The sequence below is a fragment of the Conger conger genome, chromosome 3 (assembly GCF_963514075.1).
Source record: "Conger conger chromosome 3, fConCon1.1, whole genome shotgun sequence".
Lineage (NCBI taxonomy): Eukaryota > Metazoa > Chordata > Actinopteri > Anguilliformes > Congridae > Conger > Conger conger.
Genome location: NC_083762.1, coordinates 32917637 through 32942698, shown reverse-complemented (window position 1 = coordinate 32942698; position 25062 = coordinate 32917637). Strand labels below are relative to the sequence as shown.

At 43.1% G+C, this 25062-nt stretch overlaps 1 protein-coding gene and 1 non-coding gene across 3 annotated transcripts; one reads left to right on the top strand and one right to left on the bottom strand.

The window, feature by feature from the left end:
• The first annotated feature begins 252 nt into the window (after positions 1 to 252).
• Positions 253 to 362, top strand: trnal-caa (transfer RNA leucine (anticodon CAA)). Its single transcript has 2 exons — positions 253 to 290; positions 317 to 362. It is a non-coding gene; the product is annotated as a tRNA-Leu (tRNA).
• A 1944-nt stretch (positions 363 to 2306) lies between these two features.
• rubcnl (rubicon like autophagy enhancer) lies at positions 2307 to 24576 on the bottom strand. 2 transcript variants are annotated; one of them, XM_061236789.1, is made up of 15 exons: positions 23787 to 24576; positions 20335 to 20461; positions 17337 to 18035; positions 16855 to 16934; positions 16389 to 16593; positions 15275 to 15349; positions 13668 to 13713; positions 13327 to 13456; positions 12565 to 12707; positions 11166 to 11230; positions 10743 to 10981; positions 9371 to 9432; positions 9055 to 9208; positions 4521 to 4611; positions 2307 to 4179 (listed from the first exon to the last, which is right to left on the bottom strand). In XM_061236789.1, the coding sequence occupies exons 1-15, from the start codon at positions 23808 to 23810 to the stop codon at positions 4064 to 4066; spliced, it is 2256 nt and encodes a 751-aa protein (XP_061092773.1). In that variant the 5' UTR covers positions 23811 to 24576; the 3' UTR covers positions 2307 to 4063. The 2 variants fall into 2 exon arrangements, with proteins under 2 accessions (XP_061092773.1, XP_061092775.1); XM_061236791.1 differs by having other exon boundaries at positions 17529 to 18035.
• Between the last annotated feature and the right edge of the window lie 486 nt (positions 24577 to 25062).

Sequence of the window (25062 nt, the reverse complement as noted above, 5' to 3'; positions counted from 1 at the left end):
AGGACTGACATCTTGCGAGAGGTAGAGTGTGTCACGGCGTTTTCGTTACAGTGTGTGCTAGTTGCTAGATTACGAGAACAAATTTAGTCGGTCTCGGGAAATCTTGAAACTCGAAATGACAAACAGCTGTGAGTGTTATTAGGGGCACGCTGGTCAAGGAAATATCGTAATCGCTTTAGCAAAAACATACAACCATTTAATAATGCTGAACGATACCAATACGGAAGCAACAATATCGCGCTTTATTTCTATGTCAGGATGGCCGAGCGGTCTAAGGCGCCAGACTCAAGGTGTATGCCTTCCACTGAAATGGGTATTCTGGTCTCCAATTGGAGGCGTGGGTTCGAATCCCACTTCTGACATACCTTTTGAAAATAATTAATACAGACACCCCGTATCACGTAACGTTTTAAACTGCCTCCACCAGCCCCGGCTGCAACAGTGAGAAAAACGATTATCTTTCATTACTTTGATAGTAATACAAGTAATACAAGTAATTGAAGTAATAAAAGAATTAGCCTGTCGCCGAATTGTCACCATAATATCTCATCATGAAAGTATCCTAAAATCGTGCTTACAAATAGCACCGAACCAAATACATAATTTTACCAAGATACATACTTATTAGCTATAGCTATATGGCTGATCCATAGCAAATAAAACAAGGTATTCGTGTGGCAGTCCAATTTTTCAAATGCATAAGTAAAACACAACAATCAGGAATTTCCTTACTTACTAGTGTACACACTACTGCAGTAGGTCTACTCTTGTCTTCTAAAAAAGTTCAGCTGAAAATACCTGTAGGGAACCTAGTCCACGAAAAAAACAACAACAAAAACAAAAACACGTGGTAGAGGAACCTACCTGCTGCGTGCTCCACGTGGAACCGTACATGTTCGAAGTCGGCCAGGGCTATAGCATAACACTCAACACTGCTTTCTTCATCGGCTGATGGAAGGTAATTGACGGAAGCGTGGTCTCTCGCGCTCAAAAAAGGGAAAACTAATTTAATCTGGGAACATATGACTGTCACAGACATCCAATCGACCTCGCGATGTGAATCTCCCTTCATTCGCCTTTGGAGGAAACCCATCAATGGAATGCTTACTGCAAATGCAATAGAACTTCTCAGTTAGATTACAGGAAATAAACCACCTGTCAAATGGGCTTAATTCAAAAAAGAGATATATAATGTAAACACAGCAAAGGTTGGCTTTGGCACAGCTTCTCTTGCTGCAGGAAAACAATGACACAGTGTTTGGCTCAAGAGCTATAGCCGATATAGTCATAGAAAAAAACGGACTGTAGGCAGAATATGGCCAGAAGAACTGCGCTCAGTGTGTTTTAGAAAATAAATCATAACATTTCGTGCCTGTCACACGATTTCCAGTCTGTGCACCGATTCCCCTCACATAGCCGGCCAGCTCACTGTCATTAAGTGACAGAAATACAAATAATCATTTGGGCCCATAAAAAGATCACACATTGCGTACCATCAACCAAGAAAATTGTACATTCTACCTTTTGAGGACCCCTGTCAGTCAGGGCCATTGTAATTATCGTAACATCCCCCCAACCCTTTATGGCACCCCTGCCAATAATAATATTAATACCCGTTTCCTTTAGATTTCACATAGGCCTACCATATATTTTATTTTAAGGTTTTTTCTCTTTCACTTCTTAGTGATTTTACATCTAATGGTAAAATACATAGAGCTTGTTTATGCCACAACCACAACTTAAAACAAGCACAAGTGCTTTTGTATTGGACTGTGCAGAAGACTTCAAGCCACTGCAAAAACAGAAGATTGACATGAGATATCGATAGATATGTATTTTTATTTTTAGCCTGAGAAGTTGATAATAAGTTCACATTCTAAACATGCTTATCTTATGAGATAAGACTGTTAGGCGTGTTGAGTGTTATATGGTCATGAGTTAATTAAACACCCACAACAATGAAAAAAGGAAACATGCTTGGTCATTGTACCAGTTCACCATTTGCAATGCGCACAAAGGAGCGATTGTCTTAAAATGCACTGAAACAGAGCACTTGACGAGACTGGTTTGGCAGACTTTTTAGTTGTATGAGATTTTTTTTTGTGATGCGTTAACCCAGCACAGCTCATATCCTCTCCAAGGAGGAAGGAATCAGTCAAGTTCGTAGGCACGGTGTGAAGCACTATTCACACATTTGCATACCTCAACATTGGCACACTTTAATGTATGAAATTACATTCATAGACTAAAGTTATGTTCCACTTCGATTCTGACAACTCCAGAAAAGATGGTCAAGGACACATAAGTACAATGCATAAATGTTTATTTCAACACAGACACAGAGAAAGACACAAAGCTTGTCCCTTAATGTGATACCAGTAGTACAAGAGAAACTAAATTAATGCTTTCACCTTTTAAGGTGGTTCTGTGAACAGTGTTGTGGTTATCTGGTTTGGTCTTGATCCAACAAATCAGCTCAAAAATACCTTGCCTAGTCTCCTTCATGCATCAAATATTTGAAGGGGATTGTCACAAATAATCCCCTTGGTTGATGCTAATACAATGTAGGTTGCATTAACAAAAGGCCAAGATGTGAGGAGACAATGGGGGAAATCTCTGTGGGGGAAAATGTTAGATAGATTGTATATGTTGGTTAGGTTGTAGCCAGAAATATACAGTATGTATGCTTGATTAATGATCATACTGGTGATTCACCTGTACTGAGTAGTCCCGTGGTGTTGGGCAGGATTAAACACAGGGAATTTAAACACCACTGAAGGATCAACATAGTGAAGTTGGAGCAAGCATGTGTTATCAATATCACTGCAGAGTATTGGAGCACATGCTGCTACATACAACAAATGACTTCTTTTTAAAATTAATTTCTTATTTTTTTCTTCAAAGAAGAGCAGCAAGTATGATGAACTGTTTTTCCAAAGCATGTGATGGTGATCCTGACCTGTAGATTGCCTCGCATTTACAATGTTCAAGTTTTATTCAATTGCATTTGTCATTAAACAACACTGAATACTCCACTTTACCCTCCCATTATGTTAAAGCTCTCTGTAGCTTATATTATTACCATAATTACAACTGGGAAAGCCCCACAGCAATATTTTAAAAACAGCTGCTCTTACAGAGGCATCAGTTCCTCCATGTAAGAAAATACATTTATTAGGACACTGCAATTGGCAACATTTTCAAAGTATGCCAGAGATTTAAAGGGCGCAGTTATGAAAGTAAACATTCACAAACATTCACACAAATACATAGAAACACACCTGTGCATGCACACGTACACACAGACAGACAGATGCACGCGCACGCATGCACGCACACACTCACACACACACACACACACAAACCTGGCTTTGCCACCAATGGAGCTAAAGATTCCATGTTCTTAAAGTAGGACTTTTCCTGAAGGGGTGTGGCCCAAGCCAGAACAGCCATAACTTGTACACCACTAGAAGCACTTGAACCTCCTATAGAGCATTCCAGAATCAAGTAACACAGCAAGACAGAGTAAAATATAATAGTATCCTGTGTGATAATATGGAAAAGTGATTGTCATGTTTTCCACAGCATGCCCCTAAGGCCACATATTACTGTACTACAGTACTGCATTCTTCTAAAGCCAGACATTACTGTACTGCAGGGCTGTGCTTTCCTGAGGTTAGACATTACTGTACTGCGATGCGTTGCTTATCGGATTGCCAATGCATAGCATTTCATGCTTTCAGAATACACAGTATTCAGAATAACAGCAGTGAGCTGCCTCGCGTGCAAAATTATGTCACCATGCAGAATGCGTCTCCAGGGTACACACTTCACACTTCATAAGGCCAAATATGTGCCAGAGTCCAATTCAAGTAAATCTTCTGTACTCAGAGGTATGATGTCAGAACAACACCTGAGATTTCATCTTTGCCACAGTTTGTCCAGTTGAAAAAGCAGCTGCCCTCCACAAAACATTGAGGACAATTGCACCATGTAGCTGCTTATATATTCAAAGGAAAGAAGAAGGAAAATAAGAATTAAATATGATTCTACTCAATTGTACTCAGTCAGGAGTTAAGTTGAGTTCAGAGTCTGTCAGTGTTCTGCGAAACTGAATCCTCAGGCATTTTGGACACTCCTCGTTCCTGAAGCACTCAGTATGGAAGCAGGATTTGCAGTCTGGAGGAAAGACAGTGTATCACTTAGCAGAAACCCATTTTTAAAGATCAGACAGAGGTTCTCTGAAACACAGTGGCTCCGGTTTTAAAATAGCTGGAGTTGTCTCACCCTGACCCTGTCTGGCAAAGTCACATATTGCTTTACAGTACACAGTTATCATACCTCTCGGCGTGCAAACTGGTTACACCAGGTACTAGCATCTCGGGATATGTACTCAAGCTCTGCCCAAGCCATTAAAGATTGGCACAATAAACAATGTCTTGTTATCCAATAAACTGACTCAGTAGTGCAAGAACCTGTGAAATGAGTGGTAAGGCCCATAGTGCTTTATAAATTCCTACCTCTACAGCGTTTGCAGGTCCCAGTCTGAAAGGGGAACAGTACATCCTTTTTCTTGCAGAACTCACAGATGAAGCCCCTGGCCAGGCAAATCTGGAAACAAGAGGGCACAGCTCAGCACAGGGCTGTGATCTTTAGTACAGGACACCTGCAGCACACAAGGTCTCACACCCACATGCCCCCACCTGGCCCACACTGAGGGTAGAGTACAGTGAGTGCAGAGTGGACTCTAGTATGAAACAAAATCAAGTACCAATGGTGTCTCATGAGTTCAAAATGAGCTTTAAACTAATCATTGATCTCAACCTATTTTCTGTCAGGGGTTAGGACCGAAGAACCAATCGCAACACAGAAGTAGGCAGGATAAGTCTCTTTATTAAGTGACAGGCAGATCAGGCAAGCAGTGGTTGAATTCTAGCAAACAGGTACAGCAGAGGTAAAAACGCTCATAGTCATTATCACAAGCACAAGTCCATACAGGAGTAAGCAGTCCAAACAGGCAGAGATACCAAACATAATCCAAGAATCAAAAGCCAAGAGTTCACGCAAAGTCCGGTAGCAGGTAATTAAACACAGAACAGAAGGCTAATCCAAAAAACAGAAGCTGGGGTACACAAAGGAGGTCAGAAAACAGAACATGCAGGTAGAAGAATGCTGGAAAGAATGGAGGGCCGTGCAGGAGGGCTGAGTCGGGACACGTTGAAGGGCTTGACACGGGAGATGTGGGAAAACCCGAAGGATGCGGTATGGGAGATTCAGTTGGACGGGGCTGATGACTCTGGTGATGGAGGACCAATGAACCGTGGTGAAAGTTTGCCGCAGGCTGTGCATAGAGGGATGAAAGCCAGACCTTCTGTCCCACCGGTGTACCGGGGAGCTGGGCGTCGATGGCGCTCAGCCAACCTCTTGTGTGTAGAAGCAGAAGGGCGGCCTGTAGTGTAGTGGTTAAGGTACATGACTAGGAACCGCAAGGTGAGTGGTTCGATCCCCAGTGTAGCCATCATAAAATCCGCACAGCCGTTGGGCCCTTGAGCAAGGCCCTTAAGCCTGCATTGCTCCAGGGGAGGACTGTCTCCTGCTTAGTCAAATCAACTGTATATCACTCTGGATAAGAGCGTCTGCCAAATGCCATTAATGTAATGTAATGTAGAAGTGTGGCACAAGCTCTTTTTAATGCCCGACAGCTGGAACTTCCACCTCTCTCTCCCTCCGGCGGCTGGTAGCCAAGGTAACAGGCCAATAGGGACAGACCCATGGAGGAGACAGGCAGGGGGTTTTGGGTGTATTCCATCCAGGGACGTGAGGTAACCCAGGATAGGGAACTTGTGGTCAGACAGGTTTCAGAACAAAGAGGCGATCGAATGTCATTGGGGGCAGGATTGCTTTTTAAAGCTTGAACAGAATGCTGCAACCCTCCAGCCAATGATGCCACTCTTCAAATGCCAGCTTAATAGCAAGCAGCTTTCAGTCACCGATGCTGTAATTTATTTCTGTAAGAGTTAGGCAGCGGGAGAAGAATGTGCATGGGTGAACTTTGTTATCAGGAGCTCTCTGAGAAAGTACTGCTTCGACACCAGTGTCGGAGGCATCCACCTCAAGGGTGAACTGTTTTTCAGGGTCGGGAGCGGAGGTAAAGCATCTCTTGGGTTCTTGAAACGCTCTATCAGTTTATTGACACCAGGTGAAAGTGACTTTGGTCGAGGTGAAGGTTGTGGAAGGGGTTGTGTCGGAGCTGTAATTCCGAATGAAGCACCTATAAAAATTGTCAAAGCTCAGGAAATTCTTTACGGGTAGTTGGGGTAGGCCAGACCATGACAGTCTTGTCATGGTCCATTTCTATTTGGCCTTGGGAATCCATAAATCCCAGAAACCGGATGGTTGACTGTTGGATTTCACATTTCTCAGCTTTGAATTTCTCAGCTTCGAATAATTGATTTTCCAAGAGACGCTGGAGGACTTGACAGACATGCTAGACACGTTCTTCGAGTGAGGAGAAGATCAAGATGTCGTCCAGGTACACAAAGACAAAATAAGATATCGTGTCCTGCATGATGTCATTGATCATGGACTGAAAAACAACCGGTGCGTTGGTCAACCCAAACTGCATCACCAGATACTCGTAGGGATTGCTATAGCATCATGCACTTGTCCCCATCTCTAATGTGGACCAGGTGGTAGGCTTGCATAGGTCCAGTTTAGTAAAGAACTTCTTGCCTTGTAGAGAGGAGATCGCAGAGGAGACGATAACAATTGTCTAGCAATTCTTAACAGTGATGTCAGTAAGGCCTTGATAGTCGACAGAGGCTTGGGACTTGTCTTGGGACTTGTCTGCTCCAGTGGGGGAAGATGAGACCAGAAGCCAGAGACTCACTAATGTACTTTTCCATGGCCTCTGCTTCAGGTGCAGACAGGGAAAAGGGTCAGCCTCTGGGGGGCATAGTGCCTGGGAACAGGTCCTTGCCACAATCGTAGGAGAGATTCGATGATAGGAAGCTGGCTTGTTTGTGGAGGTCATGGTACAGAGATAGCACGTTGGGCAGATCCGAGGGCACCTCCTCGATGGTCAGAACAGGAGTAGTAGGACCGAAAACAGAGTAGAGACTGGTGATGTGGCAGCCAGTGATAGTGCCTTGGACCCAGTCAATCTGCAGGTAGTGTGATAAGAGCCAGGGTCTGCTCAACACCATGGGGACATGAGGCAACTTCAAGGCATAGAAATACATTTCTTCACAATGATTCCCAGAGACCAGAATTCCTGTGGGGGCAGTGACACTGTCGACTTTGGCCGGGGGGCACTAGAAAGTGCAAAGAACCATCGTCAGATGGGATGTGGGAATCTTCTGTCGGCTGATCAAGGCAGGGCACCTAGAGTTGGCGTTGCACCCCGAGTCAATCAGAACCTGCACTTGTTGTTGGGCTTCCTTCCAGGAAACCACAACATGCAGAATTGAGCAGAAGGTAGAATCCATGGATGTGCTGGTAAGTAACCCCTCCTTTAAGTCTCTTTCTTACTGGACACTTGGTGAGGAAGTGTGTAGGGACAGCGCAGTACAAACACAGCTGTTCAGCAATCCATCTCTGTCTCTCCTGTATAGACAGACAGGTGCGGTCGACTTGCATCGTGACTAGGATCTGTTCACTGGAGTGCGGGGCGAAGACTGGTCTGACAGGGGTTCCTAATACGTCTCTCGGTCTACCGGTCTTGCAACCGAGAATCAACCTGGATGGCCAAGTCAATTAGACCGACTAGAGTCTAAGGGAGCTCACAGGTAATCATTTCATCTTTCATTTCTTCAGAAAGTCCATGCAGAAATGTTGTTTCAGCCCGCAGAGGCCGCCAAAGTTCAAAATTCGCTGGCAAAGGAGCTGACAAGCCACAGAGTGCCACACAGCTGACCAGTCAAAGACTTTCCTCATCACAGTGGCAAAAGGAATAAAGTCGTCACACTCAGTAGCCCCAGAGGCCCAAAAGGCTGTTCCCCACTAACGTGCCTTTCTTGCCAACAAGGTGCTCACAAAGGCAACTTCCAAACATTTGTTTGGGAATGAAGTCCAACAGTTCAAGCAAAGTCCGGCAGCAGGTAATCAAACACAGAGGGGTAATCCAAAAAACAGAAGTCGGGGTACACAAAGGAGGTCAGAAAACAGAACAGGCAGGTAGAAAAATGCTGGAAAGAATGGTCTAAACACATTACAATCTGACAAACAGGTGTGAGTGAAGGGAATTGATAACCAGACAAAGAAATGAATGACAGAAAAGACTATGCAAAGTGAACTGGGACACAAGACAGGAAACATGAAATGCTAAGACAGTGTGACAGTTTTCATTCATTTCATTCTCTTCATCAACAAGCGTGCAATTGTGGGGACGAATCAATTGGCAAGTAACAAACCATGTCTTCGTATTATATTATAAATTTTATTTATCTGTGAAAAATATAATTTAATCGCCAAGTAGCCTAGCCTAGGCTTACACTACACCACTCTGTTATCTACCAGATTTATCTATTATTTCCGATTGATTAGTCAGATCATTAACGGTTGTTAATCAATGAAAATGATAGAAAACAGGTTGAGAATTAGTAAGGAATGTTTTGTGCCCCACCAATTTTCAGCTCACAAGACGCCACAGGTACGTACCATATGTAAGTACTACGTAAGTATGTTTTACAGCCCGTTTCATAGTACGTACCTCAAAATAATAAGTACCCAGTATTTACTCAGTAAATACTATGCAATTAACAGGCTGTAAAATAAAGTGTTACCAAGGTTATCATCTCCTAATGTAAATGTAATGTAATGTAATGGTTAGCTTACATACTGAAAGTGGAAACTATTCAGGGTGGAGGGTTAGTCTTTGGGAAACTTGGAGGGAGGTTAATGGGGGTGGAGGCCATTTTGCCCATTTTGAGGTTAGCTTGGGTGGACGTTAGTGAGGATGGAGTGTACTTAGAGTGGGGTGTATTGAGGGTGAATATTGGTTTCTGTGAAGACTAGAGGAGCCTTGTTTGGGTAAAAGACATTGAGGACAAGAACCTGGCAGCTGTCCACGTGAGTGATGGCTGTCCGTAGCAGTGCTCGTGTCTGGGGTACCAGCTGGCCACGTTTGATCCTCTGAAAGTCGTCCATGGAGAGGAGGATGGGCTCCTGTGTTAGGTGCCCAGGCAACTGCTCCAGCTCCTCCAAGACGCTAGCAACAAGGAACACAGCAACCAGGAGAATCAGCAGTGGTGTCTAGCAGTGGACAGAGCTGCAGTATGGAGCACTGATACTGAGATAGAGAGACAAATTTTGTCAGTGTGAGAGAGAAATAAAGAGAAACAGATAGCAGCAGCTATGATAGAGTCATCACCTATCTGATAATCTGCATGCTGTCAGCAGCTTCTTAATGGCCAGCAGCTGTTCCTGAAGCTCCTGTGATGGAAAAGAGTGGTCATAATTAAATCAGTGTTTCATCTGTAAATACTAGATACATTGAATTATTATGGATCATATAAATAAATATAATGTCACTGAATATCCCCTGTAATATACACTTTATTAGGTACACCCTTCTAGTCCAGGGTAGGACCTCCCCCAAAACAGCCTGAATGCTTTGTGGCATGGATTCTACAAGGTGCTGGAAATATTCCTTCCAAGAGACTCCTTCTGGTCCATGTTGACATCATACAGTTGCCGCAGATTTGTTGGCTGCATATTCATGCTGTGAATCTCCCTGTCCACCACATCCCAAAGGTGCTCTATTGGATCAAGATCTAGTGACTGGGGAGGGCACTGGAGTACAATAATGACATTATTGTACTCCAATTCCCAAAGTTGTCCAGGACCAGAGGCAGCAAAGCATCCCTGTACCACCACACTACCACCACCATGCTTGTTGGTATTATGGCTTTCTGTAAAATGCTTCATCTGATTTCCGCCAGAAATAATGGGACCAGTGTCATCCAAAAAGTTGCACTGTCAACTTCAACTTCTCTCCCATGAATCCTATTTTTGCCCAGTCTCTTTCTTGAAGATGAAATGTATTCACTAAAATTAAATGTAAAAATAATTTGAACTTTGAACTAGAATTCACCTACCATCCTTACCTATTCTGTGTGCATGAAAATGTATTGTTTACAGTGGTGCGTGGCTCACTTTTACAAGATAACGTGGAACGTTCAAATCCTAAACCTGATGCAAAGGCTGATTATTCATTAGACTATTATGAGGAAGTTGTTGAGTCTCTTCATTTGATTAATTTTCACTTCCAAATAAGACGTTTACATAAACTGGACTTCAGGAAAAGCACATGGACGGCGTTGACGTGGGTTTCCTCCGGGTACTCCGGTTTCCTCCACAGTCCAAAGACATGCAGGTTAGGCTGATTGGAGAGTCTAAATTGCCCGTAGGTATGAGTGTGTGAGTGAATGGTGTGTGTGCCCTGCGATGGACTGGCAACCTGTCCAGGGTGTATTCCTGCCTTTCGCCCAATGTATGCTGGGATAGGCTCTGTTCAGGATAAGTGGGTTAAGATAATGGATGGATGGATGATATGCCATATAGATGGCCTTCTGAAGGTATTGAGACAGAGAACAAAAAAAAAACCCTTGACAATGAAACAGGTGGCTAAAATACTATCCGAATCAAAAGAAGCGATGGAAAATACTACGAAAATAAGACCCAGGTAAAAAAAGAAATGTAATTACCCTTTAAGTTATGTGTGCGTGTGTGTATATACGCACCATGAAGCGGGCCAGCTCGCGGGCTCGGGAAACCAAGTTTGTGCCAACCCAGGCCAGGCTGAAGAGTGGCCGATGCCACACACTTTCCAGCAGCCGGTGTGAGAAATTACACACCGGGTAGCGGCCAAAGTCCCACTTCTCAAGCACGTGGCCCGGGATAACAGATTCTGCGTTGCTATGGCAACAGTCACAGAAGTATCTGCCCAGGTACTCACAGTAGCGTAGCTTCTTCAGGTACTCTGGTGGGGAAATTGCCAAGTGTCACGACAGGGAATATGTCTATTCATTTTGTTTGTATTCTTATCAACTGTGCATGTTATTATCTGTGATCCTTGCTGCACATCAAATCAGCTCTAGCTTGGTTGATTGATTGACAGTAATACAGTGGGAGCTTTGCAGCTGGATGTTCTTGATGATACTCACTGGCCTCCACCTGAGTCCCACAGCCCGCACAGAGGTAATGCTGGGAAGCCACAACCTCGCTGCGCCTGGAGAAGACAAGGATGCTCAGACAGCCTAGATACTCCACCCTAGATATTCACTACACTAGCGATTCCAGAGCGAGGAATCAGGGCTTTTGCTGTGGCCGCACCGAGACAGTGGAACAAGCTGCCTCTCTCTCTCTGGTCTGCACCATCCAGCAGGTGTATCTAATGAAGTGGCCACTGAGTGTATCTCAACATTTTAAAGATATTAATGGATATTTTGGACATTGTTTCAGTGTTTTTTCTTCCCACTGAGGGTTGTCACCTCACTTACTGGTTTCTTGGTTCTCTAAGAAATGCTGGCCAAATGTGTACAGACACTCCCACCCACACAGACAAACACACCCATTACATTACATTACATTACATTAAAAGCATTTAGCAGAGGCTCTTATTCAGAGTGACGTACAATGAAGTGCAAATCAAACCCAGGAACAAATACGTTCAGGACCCTAGAGGGGTGTACAGTTCCGAGTCCTAGCATGATCACATAGATACAAATTGAACCCTTGAAAAACAACTTATCAACTAGCATACCACTTTTGGCAATAACTATACATAAGTGCTATTATAATCCATGACACACACAATGTTATTCATGGTAGTGGGGTAAGGAGGGAAAGGTGCAGCCTGAAGAGATGCAGTCTGTGCTTGAAAATGGTCAAAGACTGCGCTGTTCTGATATTCCACAGGAAGGTCATTCCACCACCGTGGGGCCAGAACAGAGAGCAGGTGACAGGTGTCCCAATGTAGCAGAACCGAGGGGTCTGGCTGGTGTATAGGTGACCCACAACGCACCCACCCACATAGACAAACGCGCACTGGCACGCATGCACGCACACACAAGGAAGGAAGTTCTAGTCCTCCTTCAGAAAGGGGAAGAGGTACTTCATCTCATAACAAACCAGATGACAGCAACAGCGCTGAACAGAAAACCCTTAATGAACAACGGCACTACAGTAAGCATGTACTCAATTTGCACTTTATTAGGCATACCTGTACACCAGCTTGTTAATGCAAATATTTAATCAGCCAATCGTGTGGCAGCAACTAAATGCATAAAAGCATGCAGACCTGGCAAAGGATCCAGTGAGCAGCAGTCAAAGCTGACAGGAAGGTGACAGTAACACAAATAACTACACACTACAACAGTGGTGTACAGAAGAGCATCTCTGAACACACAACGCATTATAGCTTTAAGTAGTCTAATAAATGCCTAGTAAAGTGCTCATACACTGAGTGTATGTGCCTGTTTCAGACCCCACTTGAATCTGCCAATACTCCTTTCCTCTCATCACCTGCTCCTACCACCTACCACCCCCCACCTGCCCACTCACTTTTGGCTGGGGTGGGTGCTGAAGATGATCTGGAAGCGAGGTGGAGCCCATGCCAAAGTGCCCCTCATCCTGGACTTCTGTCTGATCTCGTTGGCCAGGGTGAGGATGTCCTCTGTTGCCATAGAGTCATTGCTAGGGAAAAACTGTCAAGGAAACAGTCAAGAGTCAAAAGGGCCTCTGTACTGTGAGTTACAGTCAGTCAGCGGAGTCTTGGTGGTACTGTGGGTCAATCAGTAAGCAGATTCTCGGTGGTGCTGTCAGTCAAAGTCAGTATGCAGAGACTCAGTGGTGCTGTCAGTCAAAGCCAGTAAGCAGAGACTCAGTGGTGCTGTATGTCACAGTCAACAAGGAGTGGAGCTGTGAGTCACAGTAATGAAGCACATACTCCCTGTGGTGCTGCTGGTTTCACCCCGGACGCGTGGTTTCCTGTGCTAATAGTAATTTCCTCCTTGCTCAATAATTATTACAAACTGCAATACAAAGGGTAGATTGCCTCGTGGGTGGACACAGAAAATTAAGTGAGAAACCTACATTACATATGAAATACATACATGCAAAAACATATTTCAAATATATGCTGCCCATCCCTACACAGTTCCTTCTACCCTGGCATGTTTTATTTCTGCCAAAGACAGAGTGGTGACTGTGGGGCATGGTGGTTTCTGAGCAGAACTAATGCAAATACATTACAAACACACTGTCACTGTGTGAGTTTGTGTGTGTGGGTGGCGGGGGTGGGGGTGTAACCGTGGTAATGCTCACTTCCTGTAGGGCAGAGTCTAGGCTGGTGACGCTGAGGTCGCCCTTGGCATACCACTGCTTCTTGAACGCAGACACCAGCTGCAGAGCCAGGAGTTCCGCTGAGCAGCAGATTGTGGGAAACTGGGGGGAGCTGGGCGGGAGAATAAGAATCACTACTACAATACATGCACACCCGCAACATTTTGTTTACAACACATATGCTACTCCAGCATTACACACGCAGAACGTTTGCTTCACGCACATTACTCAAACCATGTACAGCAGTTGTCTGAAATCCCTCTTGAAAAGTACTGTAGAAGGAACTAGGGAATGATTCTTCAGAATGTCAGCAGTGGTGTTACCTGGGAACTGTGCTGGAATCACTGTCAGTTTCATGTTCGTCAGCATCTGAAGCAGGAGTGAAAGAGGAAGAGATTAAAACTCAGTTTGTCAACGCAGACACACAGATTGCACACAGAACAGAAGATTCCAATCTTAATGACCATGAGCAAAGTCACACTCAGAGATGGCCAATGAAGATTGAAATGTGGTATACTTCCACATGCACATCAAAAGAAGTACAGTATTTGGACACACAATGTTTGTTGCTCTGTACTCCAGCACACTGGATTTGAAATTAATTAACAAGGTTCAAATGCAGACTGTCAGCTATATTTAAAGGGTTGATATGGTTGTATAAGCCATTTTTATATATAATCCCTTGAGGACCAAAAGCACCTGTAATTGTACAAAGACTTTGCATTCGATGATTTCAAATGAGGGTATCTCCCCTGGTGATGCTCTGCCAGGCCTGTACTGTAGCTATCTTCAATTCCTGTTTGTTGTGGGGGATTTTTGCCATCAGTCTTGTCTTCAGCAAGTGGAACTAAAGTTAAATGGACTCAAGATCATTCCACTTTCTGTTGCAATGCGTTTAGGGTCACTGTCCTGCTGCAAGCAGAGTTTGAGGCATTTGGTTGTATCTCAGCAGATAAGATGTTTCTGGACACTTTAGAATTAATCTTGCTGCAGCAGTCACCTATTTCCAACAGTTTGGCATCTTTTCCATAAATGTTTGTTCCAGCAAGCGTCAACCAGGCCATTCTGTTCTGGAGGTTTACCACTGCAGCAATGCACCTGAGGTTATGCTGGTGTTGTATTCTCTTTATTTAAGTCTTTGTCACATCTATGCCTACATCTTGGAGAGTATTCCTGATCAGTTTGATAGCTGAAATGGGGGTTTTCTTCACAATTGAAAGATGCACTTCAGCGGTCTTCTGTGACTACCAGGTTTTTTGCAACTGCTGAGCTCATCAATATATTATTGTTTCTTAACAATGTAAAAATCAGTTCATTATAAAAAACTGTTGACAGTCTTATTTTCTTGAGAAACAGTATGTTGAAAAAGGTAGAGAACTACATCATTTTTCAAGTAACTTCCACTTAGTTTCCAGTTTTCTGTGTAAATATTTGTCCATCCTGGTCAAATGGGAGAGCCCTTGTTAAATAACAAAGCTCTGTAGTACATCACTAACTCCCCTTATGTCAGGTTTTAAAGATGTGACATGTAATGATCTGCAAGCACACATTTCCTGTTAGCTTGTTAGAATGTAAGCTTGCTTAGCTTAACTAAACACCTACGATGTAGTTAACTCCAGTAACTTCACTTACAATTAGATCCAGTACGTGAGGGAAAATGGACTCTAGCATAATCAATCCATGCTATTATATCCAACTAGTAAAAACTTTGTGAGCCTATCTCATTTCTAATGGTTAAAAATAGGCGAAACAACAAGAGACAAAGTGATTCTGATTTCAAGATAAAAAAAACATGAGTGGACTAAGTACAGAGTGCATGGATGAGGTGAACAGAGATGGAACATGGGGTGGGGAACACAAAGGCTGATTTAAATAAAAATTATGTAATAGGAGAAAGTGTTGCAAAATGGATTTTTTTTGTGACTCAAACCTGAGAGAGGTGGTTGGTCCTGGGTGGGGGAAGGAGAGCTGGAGCAGGCTGAGAAGGACTGTGGGCTACACCACTCTGAGGAACAGAAACATGACATCACTCCTCAACAGTGGAATGGCAGACAATCCAGCAACATGTTTCTTATGTTGCAGATGAGGTACAACCTGTAATGGCATGTCCGTGTGCGTGTGTGTGTAATCAGCAAAATGTTGTATAGAAAAGCTGTGGTAATAAAGTTCCTGCTTCTGTAAATTAAAAGGCATCAAAAGAATCAAACAAATTGTAAAATGTTTAAATTAGGTCTGTCAAAATCTGAATATTTTTGTTGTACAGCTGCAGCAAGACTGTTGTCAAAGAACTCAAAATAAAAACAGCGGTACCTGGTTTTAGATTTAAACACATTTTCTAATACCTTAAAACTAGGTAACACTTGGTGACACCTTGTAAGGGAATTAAGCAAGTGATTTAACATTCAGTCCTTAGCGCTGGTAAAACAACCACAGTACCTCCTCCAGAGTCATGCCATCATCAACCACTGCACCTCCTACAGATGGTCATTTCTACACGTCACAACACCTCCTCTATATCTAAACCAGTCATTCTTAAAGGCATAGTTCACATTTCATGCACCATTGAAAAGCTACTAATCACTGTGCCCAGTAGATGGATACATGGTTAATGTTTTTGTATATGTCATGGTTACAGTTCTGATTTTAGATCAACTAAAATTCAGCTTAAAACTACTAAGATCTTGTTTTTCTGTTTTTATTTTTACTCGTTATAGGTGCATGTGTATAACTCTCAAGGTGCAAGTGTAAATAACTCAGCTTTTGGAGATGCAAGTAGAAGGTGTATTTCTATCACCAAATAGCAAAACGAATGCTGCTTCTATCAGCCAGATAGCAGTTACAGTAGTATGCAGCCTGTATATATTGTCAAATATTTGTCTCCTGGATGCACAGGGATGAAATTGGTATCAAAGATAAGATTGATATGGGTAAGACTTTCCCAAAATGTTGGGAATATCCCTTTAATATAGGTCCTGAGGTAATTTACAGAGATCTTTCTGTGTGCATGTAGCTTAGTGGATGCTGTATCTGCTGTATTGTCTTACCTACGTAGCCACTGTCAGAGGAGGCTGTAGATGCAGAGTGCTGTATGGGCTGAGGGCAGCACTTTTTGGTCTTGCTCTGGGAGGTCTCCCATATGCAGTCTGTGCAGCTCTGTGACAACCCACCCTCCTTATGACCAAAGACTGCACATTTTGCCCCCTCCAATGCCTCCAGCACCATGTCCACCACAATGAAGTGAGCGTTCTCCTGCAAAATACACAGCAAGTTACAGCAGCCATCTTATTTCAAATGTGAACATAAACATAGAAGTCGCCTCGACTCGACTCAACACAACTTTTCTCCACTCCACTCTACTCCACTCTACTCTGGTCCCTGAGGCCAGTGGCATTAGCAGTGAAACAGCAGTACCATTGACCTTCAGTTGCGATTGCTCACTTTTACACTGGAACTACTGTAAATGACCTGTGTTCAGTGGTCACATGTCCGGGGGTCAGGGGTTACTCCCACCTTTTCCAGGCCACAGTTGGATCTGAGGACATCATCAGGAGTATGAGGATTCTCACTGCAATCTCTGTCCTTTCTGTGCCCTGAAAAACATAGTAAGACTCTGGATAAGACCGCTGCCCTGTACCTGGGGTGAGTGTTGATTAGCTCCATGGAATATCACCTTGGAGAGAGCATTGATGCGTGGGAAGACTACCTGTTCGTGATCAATGCCTGGTGTCTGGGCTGAGGGGTAATTACCTGTATGTGCTGGCTGCCCTGTGTCTGAAGTGAAGTTGAACCTTATGGATTACCTGTGGATGACCACGGACTTGAATGTTGATTACCTGAATGGATTACTTGTGAGTGATATGTGAGGAGGGCGCTGATTTCCTGTGTGATGGCTGCACTGTACCTTAGGTGAATAGACTAACTTTAAGTGATAGGTCACATCACCTGTGTGTGATCACTGGCATGCGTCAGTGGTAATAGTTGTAGAAAAGTACCTGGGGGGATCTGAGCCTCGGACAGCGAGCGCTGTTTGGGGCCCTCTTCTCGGCTGTTTGCGAATGCCCCAGGGCGCTTGAAGGGGAGGTGGAGCCCCGTGCCCAGAAGGTGGTTCAGATTTGCAGAGAGGGAAACGCAGCGGGGCTTCTCTGCAGACCGGATTGGCTGAGGCTCCAGGGGTGGAGTTTTACCTGACTGTGGTGTCCGCTCTCTCGGTCCAGTTGGCGAAGGGGTTTCGGTGCGAAGGACACGGGTTCGTGGTCCGAGGGACCTTCTGGGACGGGACAGGCGCTTCCTGCGGGGCATAATCGGACTGCTCTGGGGCAGGGCGTAGCCTTGGTCCGCCTTGGCGTCGACCGGCGACGCTTTGTCTCCATTGAGCACACCGTCCCGGTTGGGCGCGTTGTCACTGTTGGGCGCGTTGTCACTGTTGGGCGCGTTGTCACTGTTAACGTCGTCGAGCGTGGAGTGGCGCGTGGCCGACTCCTCCTCGCTGTTGTCTGAGTTTGTGTGGGAGCTCTCTCTGGGCACGGGGCTTCCACGGGGAGACGAGGGAGAACGCTGCGACAGGGGCTGGTACCCAGACCCCCCCGAACTGTTGAGCAGAGAGAGGAGCATCTTCCTCACCGACACCGGAGAGGCTGAAAAACCTTGTGAACCACCCAAGTGACCAATCACTGCTGGGTTGGAGAACTCCTCTGGAAAATGAGAAAAATGTACAGAGGGATTATTCATTTTTGAAATATTAGAGTTTGAATTCACGTTGATAAGGCATTGTAATGTTTCAACGTGTGACTATACAGTTAAAAGCTTTTGCCTCCTGGACAAGTGGTTTTATAGATGTGTCTCATCATGTACCACAGGATGTCACACAAATGGGAGAGAACAAGGTGGAGAGAGGAGGAAAACAAGATCCTTAAAGCTAGCCTCAAAATGTGTGAAAAACATGCCAGCAAAACAGCATGGTAGTCAAAAATAGCGCCTGCATTGCTCCAGTGCTCATGAACCAGGAGGTCTGCTGATATATAAACAGTTTATTTTCCTTTTCTGCGCAAAAAGAAAGCAATTTTTCTAAGCTGTTTTAAGAGGTCCACCAACTGATGGTGGGCTCTACTGATTTAAGAAAAGTATAATGTATAGTTTTATAAAAACTGTTTTGAAAGTTTTTAAAAAGCCACAAGTGATACTCATATTTGTGGAGAAATATAAGGCAGGAGAACAACTGTCAGTGGCTGTCAGTGCAAGTATTTTGTTGTCTGTGCGTACTTGTGCCAAATGTCATTACATTTGACAGTGTGTCTTAATTATTTGCACAAGTATTACGAATGTGAATGGTGCAAGTGAAAATGCAGGTGTCAATGTGAACATTTGTGCAACTCATTAAGAGCAATTGCAAGTGCAATTGTGCAAGCATGCAAACTGATGAACCCTCATGGAGATGAGTCATTAAGGCTGAGTAAGTGAAATTCAAAGGAGTGCCACACACAGTCACCCCACTTCAGACACACACTGCATTCTCTGGAACAGAAGTACCTGTCACCTCTTTCTGTAGACCTGGAGAGCCACAGCTTCTGTAGTTTAGCAACCAACTTTGATTCAAGTACCCAGTTGAGGTGAGCAGATGTGACCTATCCCTTAAGTCCTTGGTAATACCTGACAGAGCAGACCATTTTGCAGTCCCAGACAAGGGTTTGGGGACTTCTGATAAAGACTGTCACATTGAACTGACAGTTGGCATACAGGGTTTCATTTCTGTAAGTTTGTTGTGACATCATGGGTTACTTGCGAGAGCTACACATGTTACTACAGTAGATATACAAACGTTTTCACAATGCTATTTTGGTGAAGCCAACCACAAGAGGGAAACGAGCAACAGACTACAGGGGGGGAACCTAAAGAGTGCACTTTCAGAACAAGGCAATTAATAATAAATAATATGAAATGAGTACATGCACAACAGGGTGAATATGTGAAAGTGGACTGCTAATCATAACTATGACAGTCCTCCTGATAACTCCCACTGTTTATAATCTACATACAGTACCTTAAGCCACATGACTACATGTTAAGACCACATTTCTGCAGCATCTATGTTTAAAAAATGAAACCAAGAATCTCTAAAATGAACAGATAATTAACACACAAAAAAAACAGTTGTCCAATTCCCTGATGAAACCATTGACTGTATTCTAGAATTGTAACAATAACCAATTTCGGTTTGGCCTACCTTGGTTTTGACTTAATGGTACGGTACATATTGGGTACAGTAGGAAAAAAATGAATGCAAAATATCAAATTGCTTTTCATTTAATATGAAAATGTAAACAGTGGCTAACGGGCCATACTTTCTTTCTGAAGAAAATATGGTGCATTACACACATGATCTCTATTTCTTAAATATGAGCATAGGTAGATGGTGCAAAAATGTCAATAGCACTGCAACTGTAGTTTGCTCAAAGCATACCGGTAGTCGGGTTTACATAGTGATCAAACCCTGCGTTCTCTACAACTAAGCACAGGAGCAGGACCGAATGGCTTGCATACCAGTCCATTTTTTCCCCTCGCTCCAGTAATAGGCATGTTTGAGTGATGCCATCTCTAATGAATTAGCATGTTCGACATGTTTCCGGCGACATGCTAATTGAACAGTGCCTGGTTGAGGGTGCTCAAGCTCTGGTTTCTCGTTTGAATTTGTCATGCAGATGAAGCTGGGCCAAACTAACAGCATCCAGCCCTTTGCAAATGTCATCCCGGGGAACAAAACAATATATATCAAAACCTTGTGTGAACTTCCTGGTCTTGTTCAGAGATGCTCACTAACATCAGCGTGGTCGGCTCCAGTATAGGCCATTCAGCCACAATTGTGTGGTATGCAGCACATAGTAAACTGAAAGCCCTGGTTTGGTATAACTATGTGTACTAGGCTACCGTTTTCCATGAATTTACTGGAAATGCCTGGTGTGGCATTAACAGAAATGGACCATTTCCTGTGTGTACCTGCAAGAGAGGGGCCAGGGGCCAGCAGGGGTGGAGCCAAGGACTGGTGGGGTTCGGACCAGCTCACACAGTGCGGCCGTGAGCGAAGAAGAGGACTACGAGGAAGAACAGAGGCACTCCTGTTGACCTGAATGTCAGAGGAAGAGAGATTCATTACACTATACAGCAGCGCTAGTCAACTCCTCGTCCTACGGGCCGCGGTGTCTGCAGGTATTTTCTCCGACCGTGCGCTACACCACCCAACTTCACTAATTATTTTACCTGCTTGGTTAAGATAATAAGCTAATTACTGAAATCAGGTGGCGTAGCGCACGGTTGAAGCAAGTACCTGCAATCTGTAATTGACAGAGACAGAGAAGCACACAGATAAAAAGCTGAGGAAGACCTTTGAATCTTACATTCACTTTTACCTCGAACAAAAAATATTTATCTTGAGTAACTGCTAGACAAAAAGTAGTAAGACTAGTAAGTAAGTGCATAGACAAAGGCTTAGGTAAAAATCAGAGAGTATACCAAGATATCAGTGTAACTGCAGTTGTCAAACATATCAAACTTTTGAGGGTGCGTGGGTGTATGCGCATGTGTGTCATATGTGTATGTGTGTGTGTTTCCTCTGTATGAATCCAGATTCAGTTCCCATTTTGAAAACTTCCTTTTCATTTTTATAACATTGTTCATTTCACAGAAGAAGGCAAAGCACACACTAACCATGATAAGAGTACTGAGCCTTCAAAAGCTCTATAATCAATCTTTTGATTGAAACCCCACACATAATGGGTGGACTGATCTTCATATGCCCAGGGGTGGCTGGACAGCACCCATGATAGAGCAAAACAGCACATATTTTAGTCTTTCCTTCATATAGCCTTCCACTCACTGAAAGCTAGAGCTGGACAACCTGATACATTGGCCCGGGCCTTGGAGGAGGACAGTCCAATGGTCTGTGAACTTGTGGTGAATATTACTAATTAATGTCATTATTAATGTTGTCCCTGTCCTGGGAATTTGACAGACCACCTGACGGGCCTTCCCAAAGCTGGAAAGCCAACTTAAGCCAACATCTAGAGCCACATCTAACCAACATCTGATTTACTATGACCAATAGCATGCAAAACTAATAACACAGCCATTGATTGGTCATGTTATTAGTTTTTGTGTATGTCTTAATAAATCAGGCCCTAATCTTTAAATCCTAACTGAAATCAAGCCTGTTCAGACACCTTTCTGACATTCCTGTTAAAGACCTTTCATCAGAGCCCCTTCATATGTCTACCCATGTACAGTAGCTGTGGCTTGTTTTATCTACGGCCTAATATTCTGTGACTTACGTAAGCTCATTTTCTTAAATACACAACTCTCATTATAGTGTTCATTGCAAATATTTATTATTTTACACATGCAAACAAAAATTTGTGAGAAAAAGCAACTGTATTCAGCAGTGTAGATCATTTCATTTTTTAATTTACAGCCAGCACCATCAAGATCACTGAAATCCTGTACTAATTATTAGTAAAAAAGAGCCTTTATGCAAGTATTTATGCACTTAATGTCTCATTACATTCACCTGTGCAGTAGCCAGGTCTGATTCACTTTTGCATTAAATATTTTGTGATTTGTCTCTATATTGCACAATTTTAGATGTGTAATCAAACTGGGTTAGGTACAGATTGTCAGCTTTTATTAAAGGATATTTTTATTCATTTTGAAATTACTGCACTTCATATACATAGCCCCTCCCCCCATTTCAGGGCACCATCATGTTTGGGACAAATTACTTTGCGGGTGTCTGGTCATCTAGTCTTGACTCACTCTTTATTGCCTTTGGAGTCGGTTATAGGCCTTTGTCAACATGAAGACCAGAGTTCTGCTAATGAAAGTCAAGGACACAATTATGAGGCTGAGAAAAGAGAAATAATATCAGAGACATAGGCCACATGCTTACCAAAATCAAGCACTGGTGAGCTCAGTAATCACAAAGGGCCTGGTAGGCCAAGGAAGACATCTACTGCTGATGACCAAAGACCATAATGAAGAAGTATAGGAGGTAGTATGGGAAGCAGTATAGGCCTGGCAGAACATTGCAAGAGAAGATGCGCTGCACCTGGTGATGTCTATGGGTCACAGACTTCAAGCAGTCATTGCATGCAAAAGATATGCGATAAAGGATAAGCATGGCTACTTTCATTTACATAACATAAATGTGTCCCAAACATTATGGTGACCTGAAATGGTCACCTGTCATTTCTACATGGTGAAAGAGTAATGCTGTTAAATAAAAGCTGCACATGTGCACACCCATGTGTGAATCATTTTATTACATAGTCAAATCAAGAAAAAAAATGTCTTTGTCCCAAACGTTGTGGAGCTCACCGTATAGTGTTCCTGCGTGTTCTGTACCCGTGTTCACAGTTACCCTGGTTATTTGCACTGCTGTCACTTTCAATTGTAATGGAAGTCACTTAAGAGAAAAGTATCTGTGAAATCACTAAATTAAGTTGACTTGTTGGCATAGGTGATTATATCTGCTGTCTTACACTCTTAGAATCAACCTCTACCAGAGACATTATTGCAGGACTTCCTAATCTATGGTTCTTTGATTATGAGTCTGTTGGGAGGAATCTGAAATGGCAAACTGCAGTAAACGAAAGTGGTGAATCATCAACAAGAACAGTCTGAGTATCATTTTTAGGGACAGCTCACAAATTGTTCAAATTATTAATACTGTTCATACAAAGTTATAGAAATGATTTAGACTTGAATTTGAATTTAATTTCAGGGAGGACACCCAGTCATTTGTTACTGGGTTAGCTGATGAGACTACCTATGCAGCGCAGAATGACAAATATGAGCCAGCTCGGTGTTTTGTCAGGTTCCCATGCAAAACGAAATTCTGAGCTCATTTGAATTATGGTCGTTCTTATTTATATGCAAAATTAGTAACGTGGCAGGTGAATGACTGGAGACCAGTGTGACCAGGTATGACTTGTCAGGGACAAAGTACACCTAAAAGGGCAATAGGCCTTATGAGGGAGAAACTGTCTCTCCTGAGAACACCAGCACACAATGTAACACATACAAGCGAAAGTATTGGCATGGTTGAAAATAAATTACCATCAATGTCTAATGAACAGTACGCGGTAACATAAGCTGATACGTATCATACTAATAAAGTGGCCTATTCTTTTGGAAGAACTTTAAAGCTGATGTAAATGCGCAGCGTTAAAAACTTGAAGTCAGTTTAGAACATTTTAAAATGAAACAATGGCTTGATCTATCTGCCTATATGACACCTCACCTCTTGTATAGCTGGATATGCCCTGACCGTCTAACCTGTATCCTTTGGAGAAAATTCCAGTCTTTTTAAGCGCAGTTCACATCGACACTGTCCCACATAAACACGCTAACAGAAAACAAACGAAAGGAACCGAGGGAAAACGACAAATGGCACGCACCTTTAAAACACCCTCCGGATCCATGTCGTGGTTCCTCTGTTGCCTTTGTTTATACGGTCACGATTCGAAGATTCGCTCAAGCCAAGGATCTGACATCCAAGTTCACAAAGTCCACTTCTTCGTATAGATTTTCCACAGTAGCATTATCTGAGCCCTGATGTCATTAATAATTGCGCGAAACGGGTTGTCCAATTAAACAAAACAATAAACATGATGTTTAATTAAAAATGAACCAAATTACTTGTAGGATAGGTTTCCATAATAGTCTAGAATAAATATCAATTATTTTAAATCAAGTGAACAAGTTGGGTTCAAATATGCAATTCTTCCAAGGGGTGTAGGTGTAGGCTATTGGCTATTGTACAGTTTCCTGGGCGTCTTTGGGTTTTGAGCAAATCGAGTAACACCAGTTTCACAACTGCCTAAAAATGCCTGTCATACTATAAACACCAAGCACGCGCTTTTACTAAAGGAGGCTTTCTGTCCTATTCAGTGAGTCTCTGCCACCCCAAGAAAACGTACTTTAAGCATAGTGTATGAATCGCAGTAGGCTACTGTATATTCCATATGTAAAATATTATACAGAAATAAAACATTTATTCCAATCGTTAAATCGTTACAATATTAACACATACCATCCCAGTACCCCGCGTTCAAAGAGAGTCGCTGCACAATCGTATAGGGAGCGTGCCTATAATTGATACAAAACGAAGGAATTGTATAATGCCCTGTGCGCATAGACGGTTAGACCTGTGCTTCCTGTATTTGTAGTATCTTGCAACCAGCTGCGTCGTGCAGGATCCCCTTTTGAAGACGACTGCAAGTTATACATTTCCTTAAACAAAGTGACACGTCACTGATAGAGTGATCAGGCAGACAATTGCTTGTCCACTCTTTTCGAAATTGCAATGCTTTCGAAAAGAATGCTAATTGTAATGTGTGTTCTTAACACGTCATTACTACAAATGCAATCATGATCTGGAATCACATTTAACACGCAAATAATAATGTTGACCCCCCACCATTGTTGTACCTGTGATTTAATTTGGTATGGGGCGCCGTTGGTATTATGAATGCACTTAAGTTCAGCTTTTAATTGATAAACAGTAGGCTTGTAAATTGGCTATTTAGCTACAGTAGTATGCTTTTTTCTTTAAGCACAGGTAGCGAAACAGCGGCATCTGCTGTTGAGAAATGCCAGGTTGGATATTGCGGAAGGCAGAACCCGGCAAAATAATTCGGGGAGCTACAATCCAATCGCTAAAAAACGAACATC

Bases quoted from the DNA above. Each gene is read 5' to 3' on its own strand.
- rubcnl (XM_061236789.1), bottom strand. From the start codon at position 23,810: ATGGATCCGGAGGGTGTTTTAAAG. The intron at 15,350-16,388 runs GTAAGACAATAC...TCTGTTCCTCAG, and splicing joins CTCTGACAGTGGCTACGTAG to AGTGGTGTAGCCCACAGTCC. The intron at 12,708-13,326 runs GTGAGCATTACC...TTTCCTTGACAG, and splicing joins TAGACTCTGCCCTACAGGAA to TTTTTCCCTAGCAATGACTC.